The sequence below is a fragment of the Haemaphysalis longicornis genome, unplaced genomic scaffold, assembly GCF_048455015.1.
Source record: "Haemaphysalis longicornis isolate Haplotype H1 unplaced genomic scaffold, Haemaphysalis longicornis Haplotype H1 scaffold_4, whole genome shotgun sequence".
NCBI lineage: Eukaryota > Metazoa > Arthropoda > Arachnida > Ixodida > Ixodidae > Haemaphysalis > Haemaphysalis longicornis.
This window is the reverse complement of record NW_027526361.1, coordinates 17,096,879-17,123,358: the sequence shown is the minus strand read 5'-3', so window position 1 is coordinate 17,123,358 and position 26,480 is coordinate 17,096,879. Positions and strand designations below refer to the sequence as shown.

General features: G+C 49.8%; 1 protein-coding gene across 1 annotated transcript in view; it reads right to left on the bottom strand.

Moving 5' to 3' along the window:
- Positions 1-26,480, bottom strand: part of LOC144178322 (uncharacterized) — an 82,357-nt gene that overhangs the window by 5,583 nt on the left and 50,294 nt on the right. The window contains exons 2-10 of the mRNA XM_077706076.1: positions 11,930-14,369; positions 11,344-11,480; positions 10,294-10,421; positions 8,313-8,568; positions 5,223-5,372; positions 3,909-3,975; positions 2,869-2,994; positions 2,172-2,340; positions 556-699 (exon numbers count right to left, since the gene is read on the bottom strand). Coding sequence (XP_077562202.1) covers positions 556-699; positions 2,172-2,340; positions 2,869-2,994; positions 3,909-3,975; positions 5,223-5,372; positions 8,313-8,568; positions 10,294-10,421; positions 11,344-11,480; positions 11,930-14,369 — 3,617 coding nt within the window. The remainder of the gene's footprint in view (positions 1-555; positions 700-2,171; positions 2,341-2,868; positions 2,995-3,908; positions 3,976-5,222; positions 5,373-8,312; positions 8,569-10,293; positions 10,422-11,343; positions 11,481-11,929; positions 14,370-26,480) is intronic.

The window sequence follows — 26,480 nt, the reverse complement described above, 5'->3', positions numbered from 1 at the left end:
GGGTTTAACGCACCGACGCAACGCAGGCGATGAGGCGCACCATAGTGGAGGGCTCCGGATTAATTTTGACCACCTGGGGATCTTTAGCGTGCGCCGAAATCTCGTACACATGGGCGTTTTTGCTTTTCGCCTCCATCAGAAAAGCGGCCGCTGCGGCCGGGAATCGAACCCGCGACCTCGTGCTCAGCAGCGCAACGCCTTAGCCACTGAGCCACCGCGGTGGGTCACACAGTTTCACTTCAAAGCAACAACTAAGTTACTAAAACTGCAGTACGAGGTAAAAATGGATAAAGTGACATTACAAAACCAACTAAAAGAAACTAAAAGGTGGAAGGCCTTTCTTTTCTAAACATAATTTATATACCTGGCATCACGTTTCTATGGCCTGATGGACATCCTTGCGAAGGGGCAAGTGATGGTTGTCTTTTGTGCAAACTGCTTTGTGAGCATAGCAGCTTCTCTCATATTTGTTTGAATATATTTTAACGGTGTAACTTCCCATTGTCGGTGGCCACAATTTTATCATCTTCGCTGGCAGATCTGTGTGCAGCTTACCGGTGGCGGACCGTACATGGCCCCTCTGGAGCGCGGCCTCTGGATGTGACTGTAGTGGTTCTCTTCCGGTGGACTCGGGCTTCGAACACGGCTGGGGGTCGCAAACACGGGTGGCGTCTTCGGCGGCGCCGTGGCCTCAGGCTGCTGAAAAGTACATCCATCGGGCGTACCCTATGTTAGTCAGGGCCCAATTTACCGAGTTAAGGTCGGGGCGGAATACTGTTATCCATTGCTATATCAACAGTGAAGACATTGTTAGAAGTTGGGCGGAATGCACAAGGGAGAATAAAATGACAAATAGCTTTTTATTGCGATAGTGTGTGCCCTCAGTTGTTTATCAGGTGGGCAGGTTTCCCAATCCTATACTATGTGCAGTTGGTGTGAACCAAGAAGACTTCACCCAACACTTTCACCCACGACTCAAGACACTGTGATGAAAACAGCAAAATCCTAGACCGTGGTGGTTGTGATGCGGAACAGTGCAATATCGACACTGCTTAGTGCCACATTTTAGAGCAATCGAGTGTGGCGGCTGCAACCGAGAAAGTTGGCAGGGGTTGACAAACAAGGAACACATGTGCACGCTCAGCTATCTGTACAGCAGGTGCTGAGGAGGGGTGCCCCAATATTTCTAGTGTACGGCCTGCATGGTCTTTATTTTGTGGCCACTGCTACTTTGAGTCAAAAGTATACAGCAAATCAGGAATGAAAGATGTGCCACACTCTCTTTCCAAGGTGTTCAGTGTGATAACATTCACGGAGGACAACTTAGTGGGCCTGCTGTTGAGAAAGAGATGGTTTTGCAGTGTGGGAGGGCAAGATGAATATTTTCCGGCACCTTCTCCCATTCAGCACAAGCTGCTGTGGGGCTACGCCCCCTAAACGTACAAAGGGAAACACCTGAGCTGTGGTGCTTGTGAGATTCATAGACACTATGGATGAATGCTGGTGCATTTAAGAGAGACAAGAGAGGAATAAGGCTGGAAAAACAGCAGCGCTGGCAGCACCTCTCCCTTCGTCGCAGACATGGCTGCTGCACAACACAGTGATTTCCGAACTTGCCACATAAAGTTTTTCATGACTAGCAGGCCCGGATTGTTTTGTCTGCAGTTTTTCACATCTCTAAGAGGGCTGAAAGGTGAAAAAATACGCAGAATAACCCAAATTGTGCGTGCTTTTTCAAGAACCGTGACAGCTATCTGTGCTGACAAAGCATTGTTCCAGCTTAGTGTGACAGTACCTTTACTGTTTGCAATGCTGCCACTGAGACACACATCTGAGCATCCGGCCAGTCTGCTCGCAGCACTGGCAAATGCACGAAGAGGCATACCACTGTAAAACACATTGTTGGGCAAGTTGGTGCATACTTGTAACAGTTAGCATGATAAACACGACAGAGGAGGAGAACGACGGCAGCACTTGTCTTGTCGTTCTTGTTCAGTGTCATGGTGTTTATAGCGCTCTAACTTTTAGAACAAGAGTGCACACCACTGTGCACATGGTTCTTGTTTTCGATCATCCTACGCCACCACGGGAGCTACTACGTGAACAAGCCGGACTCCAGAGGGCCCCCCATCATCGCTATAAGAAAGTCACAGGACCATGTCATTATTTACCACGTATATGTTGCCCATGGCGTCCGCAATGTGCTGCCAGCGCAGCCTGTCTTCCACGCTCACGCGGTAGGCCGGCCCAAGTGTTGACGCCTTGCTGAGGTAGCCCAGGCTGCCCACCGAATGCGCGGACATCACTTCCGCCTTGTGCTGCTCACGCTTCCATCGGCGGCTGTGGAAGGGACGAGAGACACCAAGGCCCATTGGCTAATCAGCCAACTGATCACTTTACAATGAAAAAGGAGCTCTTTTGGCCCAAAAGTTTCCAGGAGTTTCCAAGACTCATGGCGCATGGAAAACACCGGGTACAACAAGCACACACTGATCACCACATTAAGACAACTGTGTATGTATTTTTTTTTCTGCTAAATTAATTGGGCCACACGTTTGAATCGAGACTTCCAGTTTTGTCTGCTTTATGTACAATTCTATCAGGAAATAAAACTGTGCTATTATAGATCTGGCAAGACGTATCTTTAGCAAGCCTGGTCCTAAACCCAGTAAACATAACTTAAGGCCTGTTGATAAACAGGTTGCTATTTGAGAATATAACCAATAATTTGTGATTTGAGAATAAACCAAGCATGTGTGCCACACCTTCAGCTTGGAGCATCCCTAACAGAGCTTCCTTCAGTTGGGATTCACTTCCATACCAAACAGCATGCAGACTGGAGCGATCGATGCGAACAGTTTGACTCACTTCCAGAGACAGAGGCAGACCAGGGTGAGGACGATGATGATGATGGCCGTCACAGACGCTCCCAGTGCAACGCCCAGCACCTCACCATCGATGTCGCATCTGGAGCCAATGTATTTTCCACGGCAGCTGCACAAATCGTAAAGAAGACACAGGCAGAGATTCAATGATCTGTAGCGAAAGAACAAAATCAGCTGTGCACTGAAATTTCAACTGCGGTTTGGTGAGCCGCTCTTCTTTGCTGGGCATGAACAACTAGAGCCAAGGAATAAACGGTCTTTATTTGTGAGCCGATTTGAGGCAAAACAGACCGCCAACTTTGTTAAGAAAATATCAGCTTGTGAAGAAATTTCTTAATTAAGGCAAAATTGGTAATACCGAACTCCCTTAACAGTACACCCTGTAAATACCCATTTTAGCCAGTACTTACATAAGAATTTTCTAGGTACTATAGGGCAGTAGAGCCATGTGAAATATTTCATTTATTTTGCTAACAGCAACTGCATTTTATGCAAGGTTATGCAAGGAGAAGCACTTCTTAAAATTACCTGCAAATGTAACCTGACACCACACCGGTACATGTTACTAAAGAAACATGGTTTTTCAAAGCCCTGAAGAACAAAAAGGGCCATGCATGTCAGTAAAGAGCCGATGTCATCAGCTTAAATTCAGCTTTCCGCCATAGAAATGTTCATATTTGTCCTCGGCACAGCAGCCATTTCGTTTCTGTGCTGTTTCAGCATTAATCCATTTCATGCACACCACAATCTAAAGTTGTGATGCACAATGTTATCAACATCTGAAGCACAAGCTGCACAATGAAAAATTTGGGGGCACCTTCAATATGCATATATATCTTACATTTTGCACCTGATTTGCTCCAGAAATACATGTTGTTAACAATCATTTCTTGCCAAATTTTTCGTCAAAGAAAGCATACCCTTGAAGTCTTGCAAGTTGAAAACTATCACTTTACACAAGGAAGGATTCAAGGATGACATTTAAAAGACAAGCCATTTAGGGCGCGCCTTTCTGGCTCTTACCTGCATTCTCGCTGCCCGTTGGTAATGCGACAGTCGCCCCGGTTGTTGCAGTAGTCTGGTGCGCAAGCTAGGTTGGGAAGAAAAGTCACAGTCATTTAAAGGGCACTTAAAGGGGCCATGCAGATAGACACAAGTTTGGTTCATTTGAAAGACTCCCTCATTAGAATCATACTGACACCGCTTCTAACGTAAACTTCGCTCAAACAAGCTATATAATTAGGAAAAAAGGGAATGGCCATGCGACTCACTAGCTGATTTCCCGCACTAGAACCTATGACATAATATGTACAGCTGTGAGATTGTAACACATATTCATTTTATAGCAGTAAGAATGGTGGACTAAACAATGGAAGTTACAAAAAGTACACATAACAGAAGTACAAGTGCGTACTGCTGTTGTTACTGCGCGCACTATGCATTTCATAGCTTTACAGTAGTCCGACGCTTTGGGATTGTCTCACATGACACTGGCCGATTGGCATAAGCAACATTGTCTTACGTGACCCTGTTTGTGCAGCATACCCCACGTTTCACGAGACGATTACTACCTACCATAACAAAAACAAGCCACGTGCAAATACGGTCAGAGACAAGGCAAAGGCAGACAGCGCTCCTGCGCAGTATGGTAGCACCATCTAGGCGAACTGACAGTAAACAAGGCGTTCGGCAGTCCGCTGCAGACTAAACAGCACATTACCATTTGCTTGAACACCTGTCCTGTTTACGTCATCGCAGACGTCACGAAACACAATTTGGTGGGAGAATTGAAATTTTAACCTAAATTCGTTAATTTCTCAGTGAATAAAGCATCCTTTGCTTCTAGGCAAGCACTGGGGGCACTATAAAACACCAAATCTTTCGAATAAAACAAACTTGTATTTTCTATGCATGGCCCTTTAAAACCTGAATAACTTGTTTTAGCTGAAAGGTGACACACTTTATAGCTAGCTGTCTGAGCTTTTGTTTTATGGCAAACTGCACCATGTATTTGACCGCCTTGGCTAGTGCTTCGTTTTACCTCACACAGCCCGATACAAAACATTATTACTTTGCAGCCCCAGATTCAGAATCGTTTACAGACATTTTTTTGTTATCATAAACTGCAAACACCACTGCCTGAGAAGTCTATGAGGCCAACGAGATGCATGCTGGGATACCTCAGTGCATCTGTTCAAGCCGAAAGTCAGTGTCTCTTCATTGACCTTGTATCAGCCGAGTGAAATATCTGGGACCGACATCCAGCAACTTCAATAAATTTGGTTTGCAAGGTATGCGTGTGCGCAAGTACACATGCCAAAGTGGCATTATTCTCACCAGTGCACGTCCTCCCACTCTTCCACTTGGTGTCTGGGTACTTGTCCGTGTAGCCCGCTTTACATGCGCAGCGGAATGTGCCAAACACGTTCTCACAGACACCGTTCTTGGAGCAGTCATTGAGGGTTGCATCGTTGCACTCGTTCACATCTGCACAAACAGGAACAAGACCCTTTGCTGTTTATGCCAGCCCCCTTACAAACCGCCGACTCTTCATGATGCTGGAGGGACTTCATTAGACTGTTTTTTTTGTGCAAAAAGCCGTGCACACTTCTGCAACACCAGTGCCCCACAATTGTGAAAGTCTCATGGGATCACCAGGGTGCCTTGAAGTTACTTGCATGGCGAGCACGCTGGCAATTAACGCAAACGAGAAATCGCAGCATAAGGACGTGGGTTCGATTCTCCGCCGTGGCGGCCGCTTTTCTGATGGAGCCGAAAAGCGAAAATGCCTGTGTGTTCGAGATTTTGGTGCACCTTAAAGATCCCCAGATGGTAAAAATTAATCTGGAGCCTTCCACTGCGGCGCACCTCATCGACCGAGTAGAGTCGGCATATTTAACCTCATAATCATCGAGATCGCAGCATAAAGCACATGCACATAGACACGGATGGCTGTTGAGCTATAAAGAAATACAATTGAAGCCCGATGAATCGAGGTGAGACATATCAGGTTCCAGCATTAATCAAACCATTTCTACAACTTCAACAAAATAAATTTGGAATAACAAGAGAGGAAAATTCTTGTGTATGGAATTAAAGTATCAATAATACATATTATAATGAACTATGTGAGTGCTAAGGTGAGTTCTCTGCTCTCCCATGACTTGGCCTTAATAATGTGTACCTGGCCTCCAGATGCACATCATAAACTGGGCTCTCAATGTATTATGGTGCTGTTGTTGTACACCTTTAACCACAAAACTTATCTAAAATTTTGTTAGCATGCATGGGGTAGTTTTGGTATATATGTGCCTTCGATTTTATGGGGTAAACATTTACCCTAAAACCATTCAATAAAAAGCTAATTATCAGTTTTTTTTGCTTTGGCAAGTAATAAAAAATTGATATCTCGATGATGATGATATCATTTTTGTTAATTATGTCATAATTATCCACTTTCTTGCGTATAATGTTCACTTGGCCGCATAGGCCGTGAGTGCTGCCAGTAGGGGCGCGGTCGCTAGGCCTAATCTAAACAAAGCGAAGCACACATGACGTGTTCAGCGCTGGGATGGCTGTCGGCACCACTTAAGAGATCCAAATAAGCAACTGTCAGTAACAGAAATCTATCAGAGGCACTTCCTATTATTCTCCCCTGTGGCTGGAGTTTCAGTCGTGGCCCTACCCTAGCTACCTCCTTCGCCAGCTCGGCTTTTGAAGGTAGACTACTCCTCTGAACAGGGGCGCGTAAAGCGCGGTGGGCGGGGGGGGGGGGGGGGGGGGGGGGGAAGGGAAGGGCAGGCAGGATTGCTCGTCATTGAAGGCCAACTGCACTGAAAATTTCGACCTCTTGAAAACACTGTTGTCTGCTATTGTCTCCTGAAAAAGAAAGCAGGATGCATGATACAACAGCTGAAGTACGCGCGTGGACGCCGCAAGCGATCAGCAAAAATCGAGGAGAGCGCGGCTATTGAAGTGATGTTGCAGCCGTCCAGCGAGCGGCCGGCTGGTCAGAATCTCGGGAGCAAGCCTTCGTGCAAGCTCTACGCGAGCACGGGGCAGCAAATGGGTGAATTGTGCGCAGCAGAGCTCGACCGGTTCCCCAGCTGCGTGGCTGGCCAGAGGAAGAAGCCCCGGCCGGCCGGAGCGTCACAGGCGCATCATGGCCGGTAGGTGCAGAGGGGTCTGCGGCGGAGCTTTTTGAAACGCTCCTGACTGATTAACGAGGCGTTTCGCGGGGCTACCACCCGTGTCCCAGCTGATTTACTACACATTCAAAGTAAATTTGGTCGAGCGGAAATCTGAGTGCAGTTGGCCTTTAAATGTGTACTAACGTGTGTACTACATTCTACCACGTCGCTCTGCTTGCACCAAGCCTCTTAAGGTCGGCTTTGCTACTAGACACGCGTGCATTGGCAGACATGTTATCAGGGGCAACCCTATGTAGTATTGTGCGTTGCACCTCTGCAAGTTGTGATAAGTCTGACCAATACGCGGGGTGCATTTGTTAGAAGAGCTAACACTTTGATTCGTGCGTGAGTTTCATATGTTCGACTCCTTAGAGCACGGGTCTCAAACATGCGGCCCGCGAACCTTTCGATTGCGGCCCGCCTTGCGCATAAGTGTCTTCGTTCATTTACTGTAATTTGTTTGTTTTTTACCCACCCAAGGCGGTCACCATGTGTTGAAGCATCACCGTGCAACAAATATCTCATATTTCAGAATCGGCGTCCAGATTTTAGTCACCCTGCAGATTGGTATCAATGTTTCTCCAATGCTGACGCCTAATTCCATGCAGAAGTGACCCATAATATCTACAAGATGTGGGATAGGACCTGTTTCTTTCAAATGCCAGCGTTAGATGAGATTTAGTTACAACCCCCCCCCCCTCTTCGTTTCAACACCGTCTTCGCTGTCCCGGTTCCTGCGGGACTATATTTCGTGACTGCGGCCCGCCCAGTGATGTGAGTTTGAGACACCTGCCTTAGAGGAAGGGAACAGATCACGACTCAAAGCGTGCCGTTAAGCCTAACGACGGGTGTTTAAAGTGAAAAATATGGGAGGTCTCACGAATGGAACTCCAACCTGTGCACGCGAAATCGGCCGGAGTAGGCTAACGGTGCTTCCGCACTAAATGATGATGATGAGTAATGGGAACACCTTTGAACTGCTGCATCTACCATTAAACTCGTATTTCGCTTTAGTTTTGCTCTGACGCTATCTCTGACTATAGTCCCCCTTGATCGACTCCTCCTCTGCGTTTTTTCCGTTAATACTCTAATCACTTTTTTCTGTAGCCACTGCTGACCAGTTAATGCATGCTTTCCTAAACGATGAAATCCAGTGCCTCAGGAAGGAGCACTTTCCCCCAATCCTGGCTAAAAAGCCCGTAAACTAGCACGGCCTGAGGGAAGTAGCCATCCTCACCGTCCACGGAGAGTCCCGAGTTGAGCAGTCCATCGACGTAGAGGCGGCTCTCGCCGATGTTCGAGCTTCGGCGGTTGATCATGTTGACGACCTCGTGCTGCAGCACGCGCTTGACCGAGGGCACGCGCGTGATGTCGTTGTCCTCGAGCTGCACCGTCGCGTTCACCATCACCTTGCTGCCGGCCGACTGGAACTTGTTCACCGTCACGTCCATGAAAAGCCGCGAGAAGCTCGACTTGCTGAACAGGCTGTGAAGCTGCACGCGTTGGCGACGGACGCACGGGAGGACAATTATTCGCTGCACTGCTTGCTGCTTTGTTCTCGAAACCGAAGGGAGCGTGAGCATGACATACATCCTTGTTTTATTGAAAAACTCTAATTTTGAAAAACTCAAACTTCGTGCGAAATTTCGCCACTAGTGGCGTCAAGACGGAGGTACCAAAATCAGGGTAATGAATGGGTTTCTTCGATTATCAGTCTCGCACTGACCGCGGGCTCCCCGAGAAGCAATCCAGCATTCGTTTTTCACATACATCTACATTCTAGTCCACTTGTAACAATATCCAAATGCCAAGGAAATCCCATCGTTATAACCAATGGTTGTTATATGCGGGTTGCTAAATAAAAAGACTCAGCAGAGCTTAAAACATTTTATTTGCAGGCAAGCAAGGTTGTACTGCTACCTATTTGTGGAAAAGAAGATATACTTGGTCAGCTTTGTTTGCTGCACATGAAGCTGGAGCTCATCTTTTTCAAGAGCATATATAGGTGCTTCACCTAGCTGAGCGAAGGGTCCTTGGTGGAAACGAAGTCCTTGAGGGACTATCATGCGTTGGGCCTCCTGTGAAGGTCCTACCCTGTAGGCTGTTCAACCGCGTCGTCAACTGCCACCGCTGCCCGCAGCACGTATCGGCGCAACAATCGCCTCTTCAGTGAGGCACTCAGACGCTTCCAAAACACCGCCCCTGACGTCTGATCCGCGGAAAAACGGAGGTAGTTGAAGAGGCACCTAGTCAAATTCAAAGCAGCAGGCACGGGGACGGGGCCAAAGCGGCGGCATCGGGAGGGGTGTTCGGAAGGACAACTGTTCCCCTACTCCTCTCGCTTCCTCGTAAGCTGCGCAGTTGACTCATTTTCTGGGGGGTGGACGGGATGCGAGGCGCATCGCGGCGCATGGTGTCGGCGTGGTTGGCGTGGAGAGCCGGCGGCAAATCGCATTTTCAGTGCTTGCTGTAACACGATTCAATCGTTATATCCGATATCGCAGCACTGGAGCATTGTAATAAGCGGTTTATTTTGCCATGGAAAGTATACAAAAGCGGACGGTGCCGTAGCTGTTCATCGTTATATCCGATATATTGTTTTAAACGGTATCGTTATAAGTGGACTCGACTGTATATGGCATGGAGAATCCTCGGACTACCCGCGGACTGTCCGTGGTGAGTCCGGGACTCTAGATCGAAGAGCCCCTGTGTGCTAACTTAATACTATGAGGGGCCTCCTCGATTATCAGTCCCGGATCGTCCGTGGGCTGCCCGAGGCGTGATCCGGTGCTCGATTTTGCCATGTATTCCTGTGGGGCTTCCGGTACGAGGGCAGTCCTCGGACTGCCTGCGAACCGTCCAGGATTGGTAAATCGAGGAGGCCAATATTAGAGTTTTAGCAGTCCGTCTGTTCCGTAATGTAAGTAGTTACCGTGTTGACCGGGCCCCACTGCGCCTGCGCGCACGGAAGGGCGAGGAGGCGCACCCCACCGGGACGAATGCGCGGACATGGCGAAGGCCGGCCCACGGAACTAATCCCCCTACCGCGACGAATGCCCAAGAGCCCAGACGGGTCCCGGTCAACACGGTATATAGTACTACGTACACGACGGAACAGACGAACTGCTAAAACTCTATTCAAGCGACGGGATAAGACGGAACTAAATGCCCCAACTCTGACTTGCAAGCGGGAGAAGGAGTGGTTCAAGTGAACTCACGGCTTGTTTCGCCTCGTATTCTAGCAGCTGGTAGTCTTCTGATTCCGGGTTTCTGTAGTTCCTGTTGAAAACCAACTTCTGGTCGCCAAGCCGGTCAAGTTTCAGCGTGAGGCCAACGTTCACAACAGCTGCAATGAATTGCATGAAACATGGCTTACAGGCAGGCATTTTACAGCATAACGGCATGTGTACAGCTTCGTTTTGATGGACAAAAACATCGCTTTCGCGTCGTTTCATCCTTGGGGTTAAACTCCACTTTTTCTGCGTTTAAATCATAAAAAGGACTCCATTGATTTTTATTTTTTTTTGATAGCAGGAACGCAGTCTGCCTTTGACGACTGTTAATGGGAGAACAAAGTTAGATTTACAAAAACTAATATGGTTCACTTTATGAAGATGCTTTCCTGCATGCAATTACGGGCCGTAATATAGCTTGAAACCTATATTAAATCAATATTATTGCAGCAGTCTCGAGAAGCCAGGAAACGGGGCCCAGATCGATCGCTTTGCGAAGTTGAACGTGCATGGTCACCAGCCTGTTTGGCGTTGCAGATCGATCTGAGCCCCCTTTACCTCCTGCCAACTCCTCTCAGCGACATGCTTATAAGTCGGGAACGAAAACGACAAGCCCATGCACGGCGAAAATAACAACAAAAATACTCCTGGGAACATGTTTACGAGGCTTGAAGGCTGCTTTCGCTAGTATTGCACGTACGTCTCCTGCGATCCGACTTTCTTGGCGTACTTGCTTGGCTGAGACCGAAACTGGCGGTAGAAGAGGCACTTTCCACCCCGGAACACGGCGCGAATCAGTTCAACAGCCCCGACAAAACCAAAAGTTAAATTGATAATGTGACATAAAGGCGCAAAAGACACTTCCCACGCCAAGCAATGAATGTAGCTCCAGAATTGGTTGCTGCTTTTCTTAGTTTCTCGCGCATGTCTGTTGTTGAAACAGGAGATAATATAGGCGCTAGTATTTGCGGCTAGTTTTTGGACAACGCAAGAGCTTCCTAACACGGTAATTTATCAATGCATGATAGTACTAACGGCTGCAAGGTCCCCTGGGAATTGTCCTGGTGAATCCTGGTCTGCAGTGACAGGAACTGACGCCCAACTCAGCTTTGCACCATTCGTTCAGCTGAGAGTCGCAGGTGGAATCATCGCCGACAATGCAGGTGTCGATTCTGAAAGAAAAAAAAAACATGCTTGTTTTCTCTGTGTGTGACCGCGCTTTAGGAAAGGGAGAATGGGATCGCTACATGAAATTTTTTCGACACAATTTACGGCAAGGTGAGTTAACATGACTGCTTTGGCCAATACGCTTCCGTAGACGTGCGGCTTGCAACCGAATCACTGATGCACGACACGTGGTTTCCTCCAGAGAGGTTACGTGATACATTTTTATAAATTTCAGTGACACGGCGGCCCATTAAGGCAGGTGCCAATAGATCGCTGATTGTAAGCTCCAAACTTCACGGATTTAAGCAACCGGCACCTTCAAAGCACAGGTATTATCTCAGTTTAAAAGCCTTACTTGAACCTGCCCTGGCTTGTCTCCTCTTGTGTTACACAGACTAGCTGCTCTACAAACTGCTGCGCCAAAAAAGATGCGTCCGAGCGGGTCTCAACTTACCTCACCAAGGTGCTGTTGTGTTTCGGCCGGTACCCGGGCCTTCTTCGCGGAGCGGAACCAGGCTTTGTCGTCGGTTTTCGTGACGGACCCGTTTGTTCCTTTGACCTTGGGCGAGGCGTGCTGCCACCGGGTCGTTGTGGCGCGTGGCCGTCCTGCGGTCGCGCGAACCCGTGGGATAATTCTGGCGGGAACCCGATCACCGGCCTGACATCTTCGATCTCCACAGGAATTACGATAGGCCTGCCCGTGGGCGACTGGTTAGGTTTCAGCGGCGGCCTGGTGTGCGTCACGTCCGGCATCAGCGTACCTTTTCCGGACAAGGTCATCACCACCTCCGTTTCGCCTTCCTTGGTTGTGGGAGTACTCGACGGGGCCGTCGTCGTCGAACGATGATTCGGTTGCGGTAATGCCGCGCCCGTTGTGGAGCCGTTCTCTAGCGTAGGTGTCCCGTAAATGACCTCCGCTTCCTTGTCTAGCGCAGGCGTCGTCGAAGAGTCTGGCGGTGGTGCTGCTTCTTCCTCTTCACCGCCAGCGGGTTTTGTCCCCCCGGTTTCCTCACTACCAGTCGAGCTACTTTCTTTGACTGTCTCAACTTCAACCGATGGTGTCGTCGGGGCGAAAGTAGGCCGGATTGTCTGGGTTGGAGTCACGACATTGCTGATGGTTCCAATGGAGTGCATTACAGTAATGTCGAACACTGATGGCTCCGTAGGCTCAGTAATTATCTCTGGCTCCTCGGCCGTGTTTATGCTCACTCTAGAGATGTTGGCCCTGATGGACGAGTCTAGGAAAACCGGTAGCCATCCGGAGACCGGTCCAGATGGCACGCTGCCAGATGGCTCCAGATCTGTCTCCGCCTTTGTGGGTCGCACATCGTGGCTGCCGTCGTGCTCGTGTTGGGTCTTCTCCGCGTCGCCATGCCTGGTAGGTGCCAAATCCTCAACAGGCTGTGAAGACACTGGCGCTTCGTGTATAAGCACGATGGTGGACTTGCTCGGCGGGAGCACTTCTGTGGCGGTCACTTCGGGGCCATTGTCACGAACCGTCTCCCTGTGCATCGTGGTCCCGCCGTCCGGCGGCAAGTCGGACAACGCTGGCGTCGCCTCGTGCTTCCCGCCGTGCGTCGTTAGCGGCGGCTGCGGCACATTTTCGTGGTGAGGCCGGTGTCGGTCCTGGTCATTGAGTCCCAGCAGGTGACTCACGTCGGAGGGCGTCGGGTAGACCGTCGGTGGGTGCGGCAGCGGCACGATGTGAATGTGCTGCTGCGGGTGGTGAGGGTGGTTGGGGTGGTTGACGGGCGGGAAATGGAAGTTTGGAGGCGGCGGCCGCGGGATCGTGTCGAAGTGGCCCGGGTGCGGCGGCGGAAGGTGCGGCAGGCTGGGACGGGGTCGCGGGGGTCCTGCGTGCGGCGGGTGCGGAGGGTGCGGCGGCGGGTGAGGAGGGTGTGGCGGTAGCTGTGGCGGCCGCGGTGGGGGCGGCGGGAAGTTGAAGTTGGGCGGACCTCGGTTGTTGATCCGCGATGGGGGTTTGTGGTGGTGGTGGTGCTGCTGCTGGTGCGACGCTTGCGGTGGTAGCGGGGGAGGTGGCAGCCGCAGCGACGGGGGTCGCGGAAGGTTCATATCTCCGCCGAGAAGCTGGATGATGCCACTGAGGATGTTATCGATTGACGGATTGCCGTTGGCCCCACCGCCCCGGGTCCGCTCTGTGGCGACGCCTGCACTGGAAGGGGAGATCGGCTCCGCGTCCCGGCTTCGGCTGTGGGGCACTGTGTGAGCGGGAGTCGTTGTCGACGGGTGAATGCTGCGCAGGACGCGCGAGCTGGCCTCCATCGACTCACTTTCTTGCTCTGGGCTTTCCCCTGGCCCTGACACTGCCGGTGGCGCTGGTGCTACCTCGGCTTCGCTGTGCGCTGTAGCCAAGGCCAAACTGACAGTTCTGCTAGAAGATATTGTTGCGCTGTCCACATCACTTTTTCCGTTTGTCTGGGATGCTCCTGAAAACAGGCTGGCTGTTTCTTCCTCTCCGTGATTAGCGGACAAGACTGGTGTAGAAGGAAGAACGGCGCTTGCTTGCCGGCTATTGCCGACATGAGCCACATTTTCAGTAGATGAGTACAAGATCATCCTTTCAGTGACGGACGGAGACAGTTCACTTGTAATTGAAGGCTTTTTCACTCCAAAGTCTTCTGACGTGACGTCGGTTTGTTGAGATCCTTCAGTCCCCAGCACCAGAGATAGTGTAGATGTCTCCGAAAGTCTTGTGGCTGGTGATGCGTGAATGGTTGAAAGAGAACTAGAAAGCTCTATTGCTGCAGTTGCATTAGATAATAAAGACTCGATAGAGGTGACTGGCCTTAAAAGCTGCGACACGCTCCCATTTTCTTGACTATGTGTTGATGAAGTTGATGACTGTGCGGGCATCGCTTCAATGTGAGCTGTCCCTGGAAAGAAAAAAAAAGTGTTTTTGAGCCTTTTTTTCCTTGATCGGGCTAAAAGTTCTGCGCAAAGTGGAACAGCGCATGCATGCATTCACTTTTTTAGCTCTCGCCATGTATATATAGGCTGCCTCATACCGTGTTCTCCAAAGCAGAGGTGGGAAAAATAGAGGCATTATTGCTGATGCCTATAGATAGTATTCACTGAAAAGTTTAGCTGTCAATTTCTTCACTTGGCAACACTGGAAACGGCCACGGACATGGGCAGCTTGTGCCAGTGCGCCCGCACACGGCAGAGAAAAACACAGGCGTGCGTCGTCTGCTCCGCTTCAATCCGATTCTCAACGGTGGTGTCAACACAGATGTTATTAATCGCACTCACACTGGAGTCGAGGCATTACTTTGCGTTCGGTGGGATAGAGCTTGAAGCGTCCAACACACATCATGTGCTTAGCACGGACGAGTACCGCCATACCGCGGAGCCCGACGTAACCAGTGACGGCGCACTCACATGGTTGCCTCCATGCGTGCCTCGCCAGTGAATACAACCTATAAGCAGGCCTTGTACCTTCCCGTAAGATATATCTCGACCCCTCCCGCTTGCTCAGCCTTGATCTCCCCAACACTTCTTGAAAATTCCTTGAGGTGTATCATCTTGCAGTACACAAAGTACGTCTTTCATTTCGCGGGGATAAAGGAAGGAGGGGGGGGGGGTCGGTTTTCGAAAAAAAGTGGAGAGATGGAATCCAAAAGCAGTAAACAGTTAAAAATAAACAAAATGCCGTAAAAAACGCTCTAGAAGGACCAGTTGACGCTATAAATATTCAAGGTATACCGTTATCGTACTCTACGTGACCTCCCGATTCTTTGTTGGTTTTTGTTTTCCGTGTGGAGCATTGCGTAATGGCTGATCGCCAAGGTAAGAGCAGATATCGAAGCCGCGTAAGCACTACGTACAAACGTAATGCCGAGGACCAGCAGCAAGCACAGATTCTCCACCCAAGTACACGCCCGCAAGTAACATATCAGCAAGGGACTCCCTTCTACCCCCTCCAACCCCCTCAACCCCCCCCCCCCCCTTCGTCCAGCGCAGTCCCTCCCTGGGTTTTTACAAACGCAGAAAAAAAGTCATGGAACCGTAGTTATAAACAGTTTCGCTGTAGAACGTAGATGTTTTACTAAATGTGGTAATGAGGGTAACGCCTGAGCCCCTTGGCAGCATCAATGACTCTGGTAAGGCGCATAGCGTGGACAGTGAAACATTGGCCCGTTTGGACTGTCGCGTGGTGTCGGAGGAAGTGCTGCTGGGACCTTGGCCAGACGCGAAGCGTTCCCACAAGGCATTTAAAGCTGTGATGACATTTCTGCGCAGCAGCGGCCTCTCAGAGATATTGTAGTTGAGGCAGTATCGGTATAGGCATCTCCTATACATTGCCATTTATTTATTTCTCCGCCGTCTTCATCTCTCTCGTCCTCTATACACACTCTTTCCTCCCCTTTCCCTTCCCACACACAGGATAGCTGGCCAGATATACTACCATCAGGCCGACCTTTCTGTGTTTTTTCATTTCAATAAAATTCCTCTCTCTCTCTCTGGTAAGGTGCTAATCGAAGATGTCAATTTTGTCCACAGGCGTGATTAACTCTTCGCAATATTTGGAGGAAAGTTCGCAAGTGCGCACATGCGCAGTAATGGTGTACTCATTGGAATAATAAGCGGCTAACTGATCTCCCGAAAATGGCTGTTCACAGAGGCAATAGAAAGGCTGCTCCGTGCTTGCGTCTTTTAAAGACTCTAATGTGCTCGTTTGTCACCTTTCGTTCGAATGGGTAATGAAGTCAAAGTTTCAAGACCCGCGACAGGGGCTTCGGTTTGCCCGACAATCAAAATTTTAAGACACCTTTAAAGGGACACTGAAGTGAATTTGTCAAGCTCCCGTTTTTGCTTGCACTGTGTAGACTGGCTCAAATTAACACACTATTCATCGTTTATCCGGTTGACAAATCGGTAATTATTTTACAAAGCGCGAAAGAAGAAAAACTACCATGCGCGGTTTGCGGCGGCCGCACCAACTAAAGGCTGTGACGTCAGGAGGGGGGGGCACCGTGATTGGACGATGCCCAAGGTTAGCAATCAAACAAGTTTCGGTTTCGGTTTCGGTTCTGTAAAACAACATGCTTGACATCCGATGGCGTTGTTGGATGGCCATTCTCGATATCTCAGTAATCGCCGTACCGCGCTTCTGCCATGTTGTCGGCTGTCAAATGTCTAAGATAAACCTCCCAGGGCGGCTTGGAATCGTAGAAATCACTAGACGAGGCTTACGCAGTGGATGAACGCCCTAAGCGTCACCGCAGACTCTCAAATGCCATGCGCTTTTCCCGCATATTCGGAGCTTGCCTCACTCATGTCTGTTCGTAAAAAGCTAGTTCGCACCAGGCCAAGGGTGTGCTGATTGAGGCCTGGGCCCACTGCCCGCAAGCAGTCGGTGCTTGTGGCAACAGCACGCCAACGAGAATTCGCTAGCGCGTCATTGCCAGTATGCGCGCGTTCTGCGATCTCGCTCGTGGAGCAGTGAACGTTACGGCCCAAAAAGGGTGAACTCAGTCCAGAAAACATCGGCCGCATACGAAAAAATCAACTTTAAAAAAAAAAAACCATGTACTCTCGGGGATTCGAACCTGCGACTTTCAAAACAGTAATCCCAGCGCCTCAAACCACTAGGCCACGAGCCGGCACTGACCGGGCTGGATATATAAGGTCTATAATTTATAATCAGTTTACACTTTTATTTATTTTAAGCATTTCAAGTACTTTATGTGACTATTTGTTGTATAGCGCTCCTGCAGTAAGCGTCCCCCAAACTTCCACAATATCTCACGTCTAGCAATTGCATTTCTTTGACGGAAAAGCGTTCGCAGATGTGCGGTCGTGCTGCTGACCGCTGTGCTTGTTTACCCAGCGCAAAAAATGCTTCCTGCTCCCTAGTTTTGCGCTGTACGGTAAAAGTTTCAGTTGATTTTATTTTCATAGTACCTATATTGACTTCGCTGACTCTTCTCCCGCCTTCAATTGGCCTTAGATTTTCCTACTAGCGTAAAGTCAGCGAAGCGTCGCATGTGCACTTGTGCAGCGCTTGTGTGGAGCGACCCGGACACTGAGTTTGACACAGTGTACAAACTAACAAAGTAAAGAAAGGCACATTCTTTCATTCACAAAGGTGTTGTGTCTTAGTTTAAATTGAGCGAGCGAATAGCGACGACCCGTCGGCGGCCGGCGGACGAAACGCTGGGCCGACTGACTCGATCGGTAGGTCGGCTGGTCGGCGAACCGTGCAGTAGCGCAGCCATTTTCCAGCTCATCTCCTGCTGACGTCACACGAAAACGCCACAGAAAATGGGCGAGCGTAAAGAGAGGAGGACAGCATTTTCGAATTGATTTTTCTACTAAATAAATTCGCGTAAACGCGGCCAGAGTGGTCGAAACAAGGCCTACGGACTCCGAACTACAATTTGCGCTAGTAATCCCGCAATGTTTACAAATCACTTCAGTGTCCCTTTAAGCGCGAGCGTGCGTGCGTGCGTGCGTGCGTGCGTGAGTGAGTGAGTGAGTGAGTGAGTGAGTGAGTGAGTGAGTGAGTGAGTGAGTGAGTGAGTGAGTGAGTGAGTGAGTGAGTGAGTGAGTGAGTGAGTGAGTTAGTGAGCGGGTGAGTGAGTGAGTGAGTGAGTGAGTGAGTGAGTGAGTGAGTGAGTGAGTGAGTGAGTGAGTGAGTGAGTGAGTGAGTGAGTGAGTGAGTGAGTGAGTGAGTGAGTGAGTGAGTGAGCGCGCTCGCATGCACGGACGCACGAATAAATGGGGCAAGGCAAGAGCGAGTCCATCTCGTTTCACGAGCCCTCCAAACAACATTCCTACTCAGTGACGACCCGTGCACTTTCCGAAAAGGCAAGTCCTAACAGCACCGCCACACGTCGAACGAAACCACGAGCCCTCCTCCACAGCGAAACAGCATGACGCATGGGGGGAAGGGCATGGCGGCCGGATTTTCCACGCGAACGCGGGCACACGTTCACGCATAAGCAGCCGCGACGAAGCGAGCGGCGCCCTGTTCCGTTTTCACGTTTTCTTTATGGCCAAGCACATCCTTTCCTTGCTCATGCGAGAGCAACCGAAATCCGTGAGGCAAGAGCCAGCAGTAAAAGGCCCACGCCGAAACCGCAAACAACGTTGCGAATGCGGCTTGTTACAAATTTTGCGACGAAGCACCGCCAGCACCATTTCCTTCCATGTTATCTTAATTTCGTTCCTGACCCAGATTTCCGACATACGTCCGAGCCGCTTTTTTTTTTTTTCTTTTTTTTTTTCTTTCCCCATTGGCCACAAGAGGCGGCCGCGCGAGACACGAGAGCAAGCAAGATGTGGGTGGGTGCGCCAATGGACTTTGGCTAGCCCGCACTGGAGTGAGCACGAGGAGCCGAACAAGAAGCGCGACCTTGAAAGCGCGTTTGTGAGTGTGTGTGTGTGTGTGTGTGAGACGCCATTCATTGTTATGCGATTTCTTTTTTTTTTTTTTCAAGGAACTCGAAGTCTCGATTATAGCTTCCCGAACCAACCATCGTACCTTCCGTGTTATTGGACCTTCCATGTTATTTACGTATACGAACGACAAGACAGCAACCAAAATCACCGTCAGCAGCATTGTCGACCGCTCATGGTGTCAGCGTGAGCCATGCGCACAGTACGGTCCCCCACTGGTGCTTCCATTATCACGGGCGCGCTCTACACCGCCTATTCTACGAATAAACGTGGGATGCTTCGGGATGGACTGTTCCTACGCAGTGGACGACGTTACTATTCGATCCTGAACTAGAGAATACTCCCAGCATACATCGCGGCCTGAATATGGCAGTGTGCGCGAGAATCCACGATCCAGTCGTTGCAGCCGTTTATATCGCGGTATCAATGGGCGTCGGCCGAGGTTTGTCTTGAGGGGGCGAACCAATTGCGGTGCGGGGGAAAGGGGGCAAGTGCTGGTGCAACTTGGGGGGGGGGGGTCAGGTCAGGTTCCCCTTCTACACCCCCTGCCTACGTCCATGGTTGGCATTATCACCAGCCTATCTCCGCCCACTGCAGGGCAAAGGCCTCTCCCATTATCTCCAATTACCCCGGTCCTGTGCTAAATGCGACCAATTTACCCCTGCAAACTTCCTGATCTCATCTGTCCATCTAACTTTCCGCCGCCCCCTGCCACGCTTGCCTTCTCTAGGGATCCACTCTGCTACACTTAATGACCAACGGTTATCTTGCCTTTGCATTACATGCCCTGCTCACACACATTTCTTCTTAATTTCTACTAATATGTCCTTAACACGCGTTTGTTCCTGTATCCTCTCCGCTGTCTTCTTGTCCCCTAATGTTACACCTATGATCTTCTGTTCCATTCCTCGCTGAGTTGTCCTCAGTTTAAGTTGAACCCTCTTAGGTAGCCTTCAAGTTTCTGCCCCGTAGGTAAGTACCGGTAAGATGCAGCTGTCATACACTTTCTTCTGTGTACTAATACAAACTGTGTATCTCTACTAATACAATACTGTGTATCTGTGTACTAATACAAACATTAATGTTTCGGAGGTAAGCTGGCTGTTCTTATTGATATACCGTTATGTAGGGCACCACTGCAAGTTCACTGCATTGTCTATTGTCTTCGTGCTCGCAGCCTGGTGCAGACCACATAAGTTTTTCAATTTTGTTTTGGTAGTGTCCTACAAAAGTTAGATAAAGAAAGAGTATACGCGGATATATGTGCACAGCAAGAAAACGTAAGTTGGAAAAACCTAGAAACAAAACCAGCGATGTCAAAACACAGAATTCATAAGCGGGAGAGTATTGTTTTGATACGTTACACTTGTGCAAGGAAAGTGCAGTAACTCGTGTTCGTGTAATCGTTAGCACAGAAGCAACAGGTGGGCACTCAGTAGAAGCTCCCGGCCATCTAACTCTTTCACTTTACACACGCGTCCGACAAGTGCTGGTTAAAAGTGATCAAGTCACCTGCGACAAAATTGTATGGAGAGGCTGCTGGAAGTTGAAACACGTAGCTCCGCCTTTTCGTAAATTTATTTGAATTAGCACGACGACAGATAGATAAGGATGGTAACTATCCGGGCTAACCAAATCGGTATAGCTTACGTTGACACTCATGTTTTCAGTGTTTGAAAATCAAAGGTCGATTACGCTTCCAGACGAGTTATCAACGTAGGTGCGCTGCTCAAGATAAGTAAAGGGGAAAAAAAATCATTAAGGCTCAAACCTTTTAAGACAGCAAGTACTGTAATGGGAAATGCTAAGGTCACTCCATCGTATTCCTGGAGAGTTGAAGTCGCTGAAAATCACGATGAGGTGTCCTGGGTGAGAATATGCACTATCAATCGATGCTACAATTTTCGGAAGGAAATCGAATCCATATAAGATGCACCAAGCAGTACGCGTTTGTCCGGGTCCTGCGCATTATTGGTCGACCCAGACAGGTCCGGACTCTGTCTCCAGGTCTGAGCGCCTCACACATCTCAATGAATAGTAGACAGATACCAAAGTTCCCCTCCTTGTTTTTTTGCTGTATGAGGTGTCATGGTCACTGCGGAACGCGTTGGTCCGACATAAAGTAAAGCATTGGTAATATGCTGGGAGGAACAACGTCTAACTGTTAGTACAGAGCGAAAAAAAAGCGGAATATACATTACAGAGAAACTTATTTGCTTTAGTTCTCAGACCACGAACATGTTGGTAAAACACGATGAGTGACCCGTTCAACAATACTAATGATCAAGGAAATGGCATTGTTGTGACCATGAGGTACTTTGTTGAGCTCCTCTTCCCAGTATTTGTACAAAAAAAAAAAAGAAAACCGTTCCTTCAATATTCGCAGGTACGTGGTCGCAGTTATCGAAGCAATGTATCCCGAATTTTCGTCAAGTTGACGTCAAGGCTGAAGCAAAGAGCACACTGCAGAATTAATACTATTCTGGGGGGAAATTCTGCGTACATTTTTTCTGTGTAATATTTAAAAGTAATCCTTGGTTTTTTGTTGATAAAATTATTTAAAGTGACAAGTGCGTATTTTTCTTCATAAAATGGGCGGCACTTTCGCGCTATGCGATGTTTTTTCCCTGCATTTCGCTGTTGAGGGCTGTGCGATTAATATAGTTGTAACGAGACTGTGACGGAGGCCGCTAAGCAGTGAGTTTAACTTCTAATGCGCGAGGCCAATATAATAAGTGTTGCACGTTGAAGCTTGTGGCACTAAAACCCCATGTGGATGAAAAAAAAAAGGAAAGAAAAGAGAAATCCCCAACCTGTCGTTTCATAATCTATTGATCTGCGCCATTACGCCCCGCGTTGCTAGCACATAAAGAACTATCCATTTCGCTAGCATCGCGCTTAATCGCCCGAACATTCCAGCAAACATTTCGCATCAAGGAAGTTTCCGTATTACCCGCCGCTGTGGCTAAGTGTCTAAGGCGTTGTGCTGCTGAGCACGAGAACGCGGGTTCGATTCCCGGCCGTGGCGGCCGCTTTTCTGATGGAGGCGAAAAGCAAAAACGTCCGTGTGTACGAGATTTCGGCGCACGTTAAAGATCCCCAGGGGGTCAAAATTAATCCGGAGCCCTCCACTACGGTGCGCCTCATCGCCTGCGTTGCGTCGGCGCGTTAAACCCTACAATCAATCAATCAAGATGCCGTATTAATTTCTCGCGCCCTGCGAGTTCTGCGCGCCTTTTAACCGTGCCTTGAGCGCTGACCGCGGTGCGCTCAGGCGACCGAAAATCCCAGTCGTCTGTCGAGGTTGCCAGAGCAGCATCCCCTGGTTGTTCGCGGTAGCGCCAATTTCCTTTCGATGCGCACTTAATAACGGAGCTTCTTCGCGGTCGTAAAGCGTACCTCGGACGTCCCCGCCCGCTTCCTACCAACGTGTCCGGTGGCTTATCGTCGCGGGCGGAGGAAACGAACGGCACCCAGGCGGCAGAGAGCGGCGAGAGAGCGCACCGCGCTGACCCACATCCGCGACCTATCATTTGCGCTGAAAGGCGAGCAAGCGCATTGTTGTTGCCTCTCTGCTCGCCGGCAACACGCTGACCTTCAAGCGGCCGCGAAACGGAGCTCGCGCGAGGCGGCGTCACGTGCGCAGCGCTGACGGCCCGGATCAGGTGCTGCGGCAGCGTCTTCGCGAGCAACGTTTTTGACAGCGTCCCATATCGTTCTACGCGGTGCCCGACTGTATCGTGAGCGGCCGCCGCCGACATACTGCCGCACGCATCTCGAAACGCGTAGATAAAATCAAAGGAAAGAAACATTGCGGTCAGAAAGTAAAGTGGTCCAACCGTGCCTAGCCCGAGCGCCCAGTCCTAGATTTTTCGGCGTGGGTGCTAAGGTCCACTGTTGCCACGCTTTCACACTCGCATGAGTGTCTGCGCATTTTGCGGGGTGCTATCCAGGTACAGGACTCTTGCGCTGTACACAGCCCACTGCAAATCCCGCACCTTAACTTTAACAAATATCGCAGTGTACCGCCTTAACTTTAACTACCACCTCAACTTTATCCATCTCTTCTGATTATCAGAAGACATGGACCTCCTCTCTGGTTAGTTCTCGAGTGCCTCGCTGCGCGGTGCCACCGCCGTTCGAGGAGCAGATCCGGCCGCCGCTCGCGTGTTCTGAGTCAAATTGAGCGCGATAGTACTACCCAGCCAGTGACCGCTTCGGACACCAGAATGTGTGAATTGGCGCTGCTACTCCGGAGGCGAACTTCACATCAGGATGCACGTGTACAAGGGCTAACCACACGCACACACAGACACACAAAAGAAAATTTCGACAGAAAAAAGTTATTTTTACAGTACTACTTTTGGGCGAATTGTTTCATTTATGGCGCATTCCAACAGCACAAAAGACGACGGACAAGTAGGAGGAGTACGCGACTTCGGCTCTTGTTTATTGATTAAATCCGTCCAAAATATAGTTGGCGGGCGTCCCAGTAGTAGTAAGCATAAGAGGGATCCAAGGCATCAGTACTACGACGCTTGAAACTACAAGATGAAAGAAAAAAAACACCAACGAAAAGGTGACGATGGGCAGAGCACGCCGAGCTACGCAGCGTATCTGGAGACCGGAGGAGGGAAGTAGCGAATCTGCCGGATCATTGCAGAGCTCGGTAGTAGGTGATAAATGGCACAACGCAGTCAAGCATATCCGATATGAGCAGGTGGAAGGACCCGAAAAAAAGAATTCAACACGCGTGGAAAGAGTACTTTGCGTACCTGATAAATGTGGATACCGGACAAGGGCATGTTGCCAACGAGTTAGCGAAAGAGGCCCTCACGCATGAGACTAGCGACGAAGGAATTGACGCTATGTCCAAGAAAATGGTGACTGAGAGAGCAAAAGGATTGGACGGAATACCGACAGAAACGTGTAATCTACTCAGATAAGCAGGGAGTTAGAGCATTACGATAATGAACAGTCCCATGCAGTACAAAGCAGCGGTAATGCTGCTTCGTACGAAGAAAGTGCAGCGCTCCTTCCCTGCCTGTCCGCACTGCACGGTTCCCTCTATAAGAGTCATCCTCTGCTGTTTGGCAGTTGCCTGAGGGCGTGTTGCTTCAGTGCGGCACATCGTCTGAACTACTCTTTCTTTTCAATACTTTCACTGCCTGCGGAATGGCCTTTTCATGCCAGTACTGCACGGTACTAATTCGGTATTGCACGGTACTAATTCTCTTGAGAATTAGTACCGTGCAAGAGCCATTCTCTTGAGAATCGCTCTTGGTCGCTGGGTTTCTCCGAGAAGAGGTGTGTTTCTCAGTCAATCACATGAAACGTACGTACAATCTATGCTTTCCACGTACGAACAATAGCACCGCCGAGCTTTCGCCTCAAATCGTGCACTCAAAGATCTCGCTGCAACACATGGGAGCGAGATAGCACGATTTGAGTTCCCGAGCGACGCCGATTTGTTTAAGTCCTCCGCCACTCCCGCGTCGACTGAGACGACAACGGAAGTGATCATTATTCTTCTCTAACGCCAGACCACGCGATTTTGCGAAGAGATCTCACTAACGACCGGCACTGTAAAGGAAAGAAAGAAAGAAAACTTAAAGAAGTGTCCACCCGCTCGCGTTCAGCTCTGGCATGCAAAGCAGAAAGAGGAAGGCGGCCAAGTTGACACAATGCTACCGGCGACCGATCTCGCGAGGAAAGTTCCGTTTTCTTTCCTCTCGCGCTCAGTTCCAACCGCGTGCGCTGCGACTTCCCGCTTCCGCGATGTTTTGTCGCCGATGCCGCGGACGCTGGTGGGAGCCTCGGAAGAGGCGTTTCGCTTTTCTGCGAACCTTTCTTCGTGCTCCCAAGAAGAAGGTGCGCGATAGAATCTGATGAATCACCGATTGTCTCCGCTCTTCGGAGAAGACCAAGAAGTCTTTGTTCGCGCGTAAGCCGTTGGCGCCCGGGGCGGGCGTCGCCAGAACGCGGGCTGCCTTCAAAAGGAAGGTCCACGACCAGACGTGGTTTAACTGGGCCCGGGCGGCGACACAATGCGAGTAGGCCACCCGCATAGTCCCCTCTCTTCTGGGTCACACCGGCTAACCGGGCAGTGTGTGCGCGGGTTCATCGGAAGAGCGGGGAAGGCAGACCCGTTAGGTCAGAGTCCACAACGTTCTAGCCTGTCACGCTCCATTCTAGCGTACGAAGAAAACTAAAGTAATAGACTACTGCCGCTTGATGCTACTGCCGCTAGACGTATATACGTAGTGCTGGTTCGCGATTCGGGGGCGAGTGCGCCGGCTTGGTTCGGCATAGCGCGTTCTACTTGATGTGTTTCTAATGAGCGTGCAATGCAAAAGGCATCCGTGTAAGGCGCATCCCCAGCCGGTAAAATCATCAGGCGTTAACAATCTATTTATAGCCACAAGTGCAGCCGAGACAATCACAACCCAGGTGTATATACTCCCGGTCGCCAACCCCCAATTTGTTCTTTTAAATGCTTAAGCACTTATGTGTGAGCTCAGCCAAGAAAACCCGTCTGCTGGTCCGGAACGCGTGATGTGTCACACTTTCGCGGCATACAGAAAGGCTATTGAAAAAAAGCGCCAGAGCTTTCAGATTTTCAGGTGAGAACCGCAGTATTGCCACCAAAAATGTTTTCCTAGCAATGTATTTGTGTAAGTAGTGGAGCCAATCTTAAAGGTGCTCACACAAGACATGGGCGTCCGAGAGACGATTTCGGACTAAATATCATCACCCTGTGAGGCCATCTACAATCTTTACTTCACCCGTTCGCACGTACAGACTAACTTTTTAACAGCAGAGCTGTTTAAGGTTGAGCTTAGGCCGGTGGCGATCGCAAAAAAAAAAAGGCAAAAAAATACCGAGCACACGTGAGCATGTGCCGCGTGAGGAACGCCAGGCGTCGTCTAACTCGACCTTCACAACACTCTTCCCTGTGTTCGTGGCGTAACCTCTCGCGCGCTCTTCTACTCGCCAGTTCATGTGCGTTCGTGCCTGAGGTGGGGAGCACAGGACAGCTCGTGCTACAGACGCCGAGTTCGGGAAGCCGGCTGCCGCTGATAGCAGCGCGTGCTAACGCGGTCCACTTTGTGAGAGATGTGAAGGCCTGCGTACAAAACGATCCTAGCCTGCTAACCATTGAGAACTTTTAGTGGCAAGTTCGGAAATCCATGTGTTGAAGAATCTCAAAGGTGAACGGAAAGCAAGAAAAGCGAACTGTATTTACAGTAAGTACAGGGCAGAACAAGCCTTAACATGGCGACCGAGAATCTTCCTTCTTCTTTCTCGTCTTCGTCTGTCTCCTCCGCACGCCGTCACGCCGAGATTACCGCTATTTTCCGCTGGGCCCCGCACGCGGGCGCCAATTTTAAACCAGATCACAGTCCCTGGCAATAAGAAACATCTCCCGGCACCAAAAGTGTGGAGAAAGGGACGAGCCGCCGTGACCCGTTCTGATGAGCGGTTTAATCTAACCTGATCATGATGATGATGGGCACGAGGGAGGCGAGGCTTCATCTTTTTCAACACCATGTGATGGGCAACAGCCGGGTCCCCGACGAAGG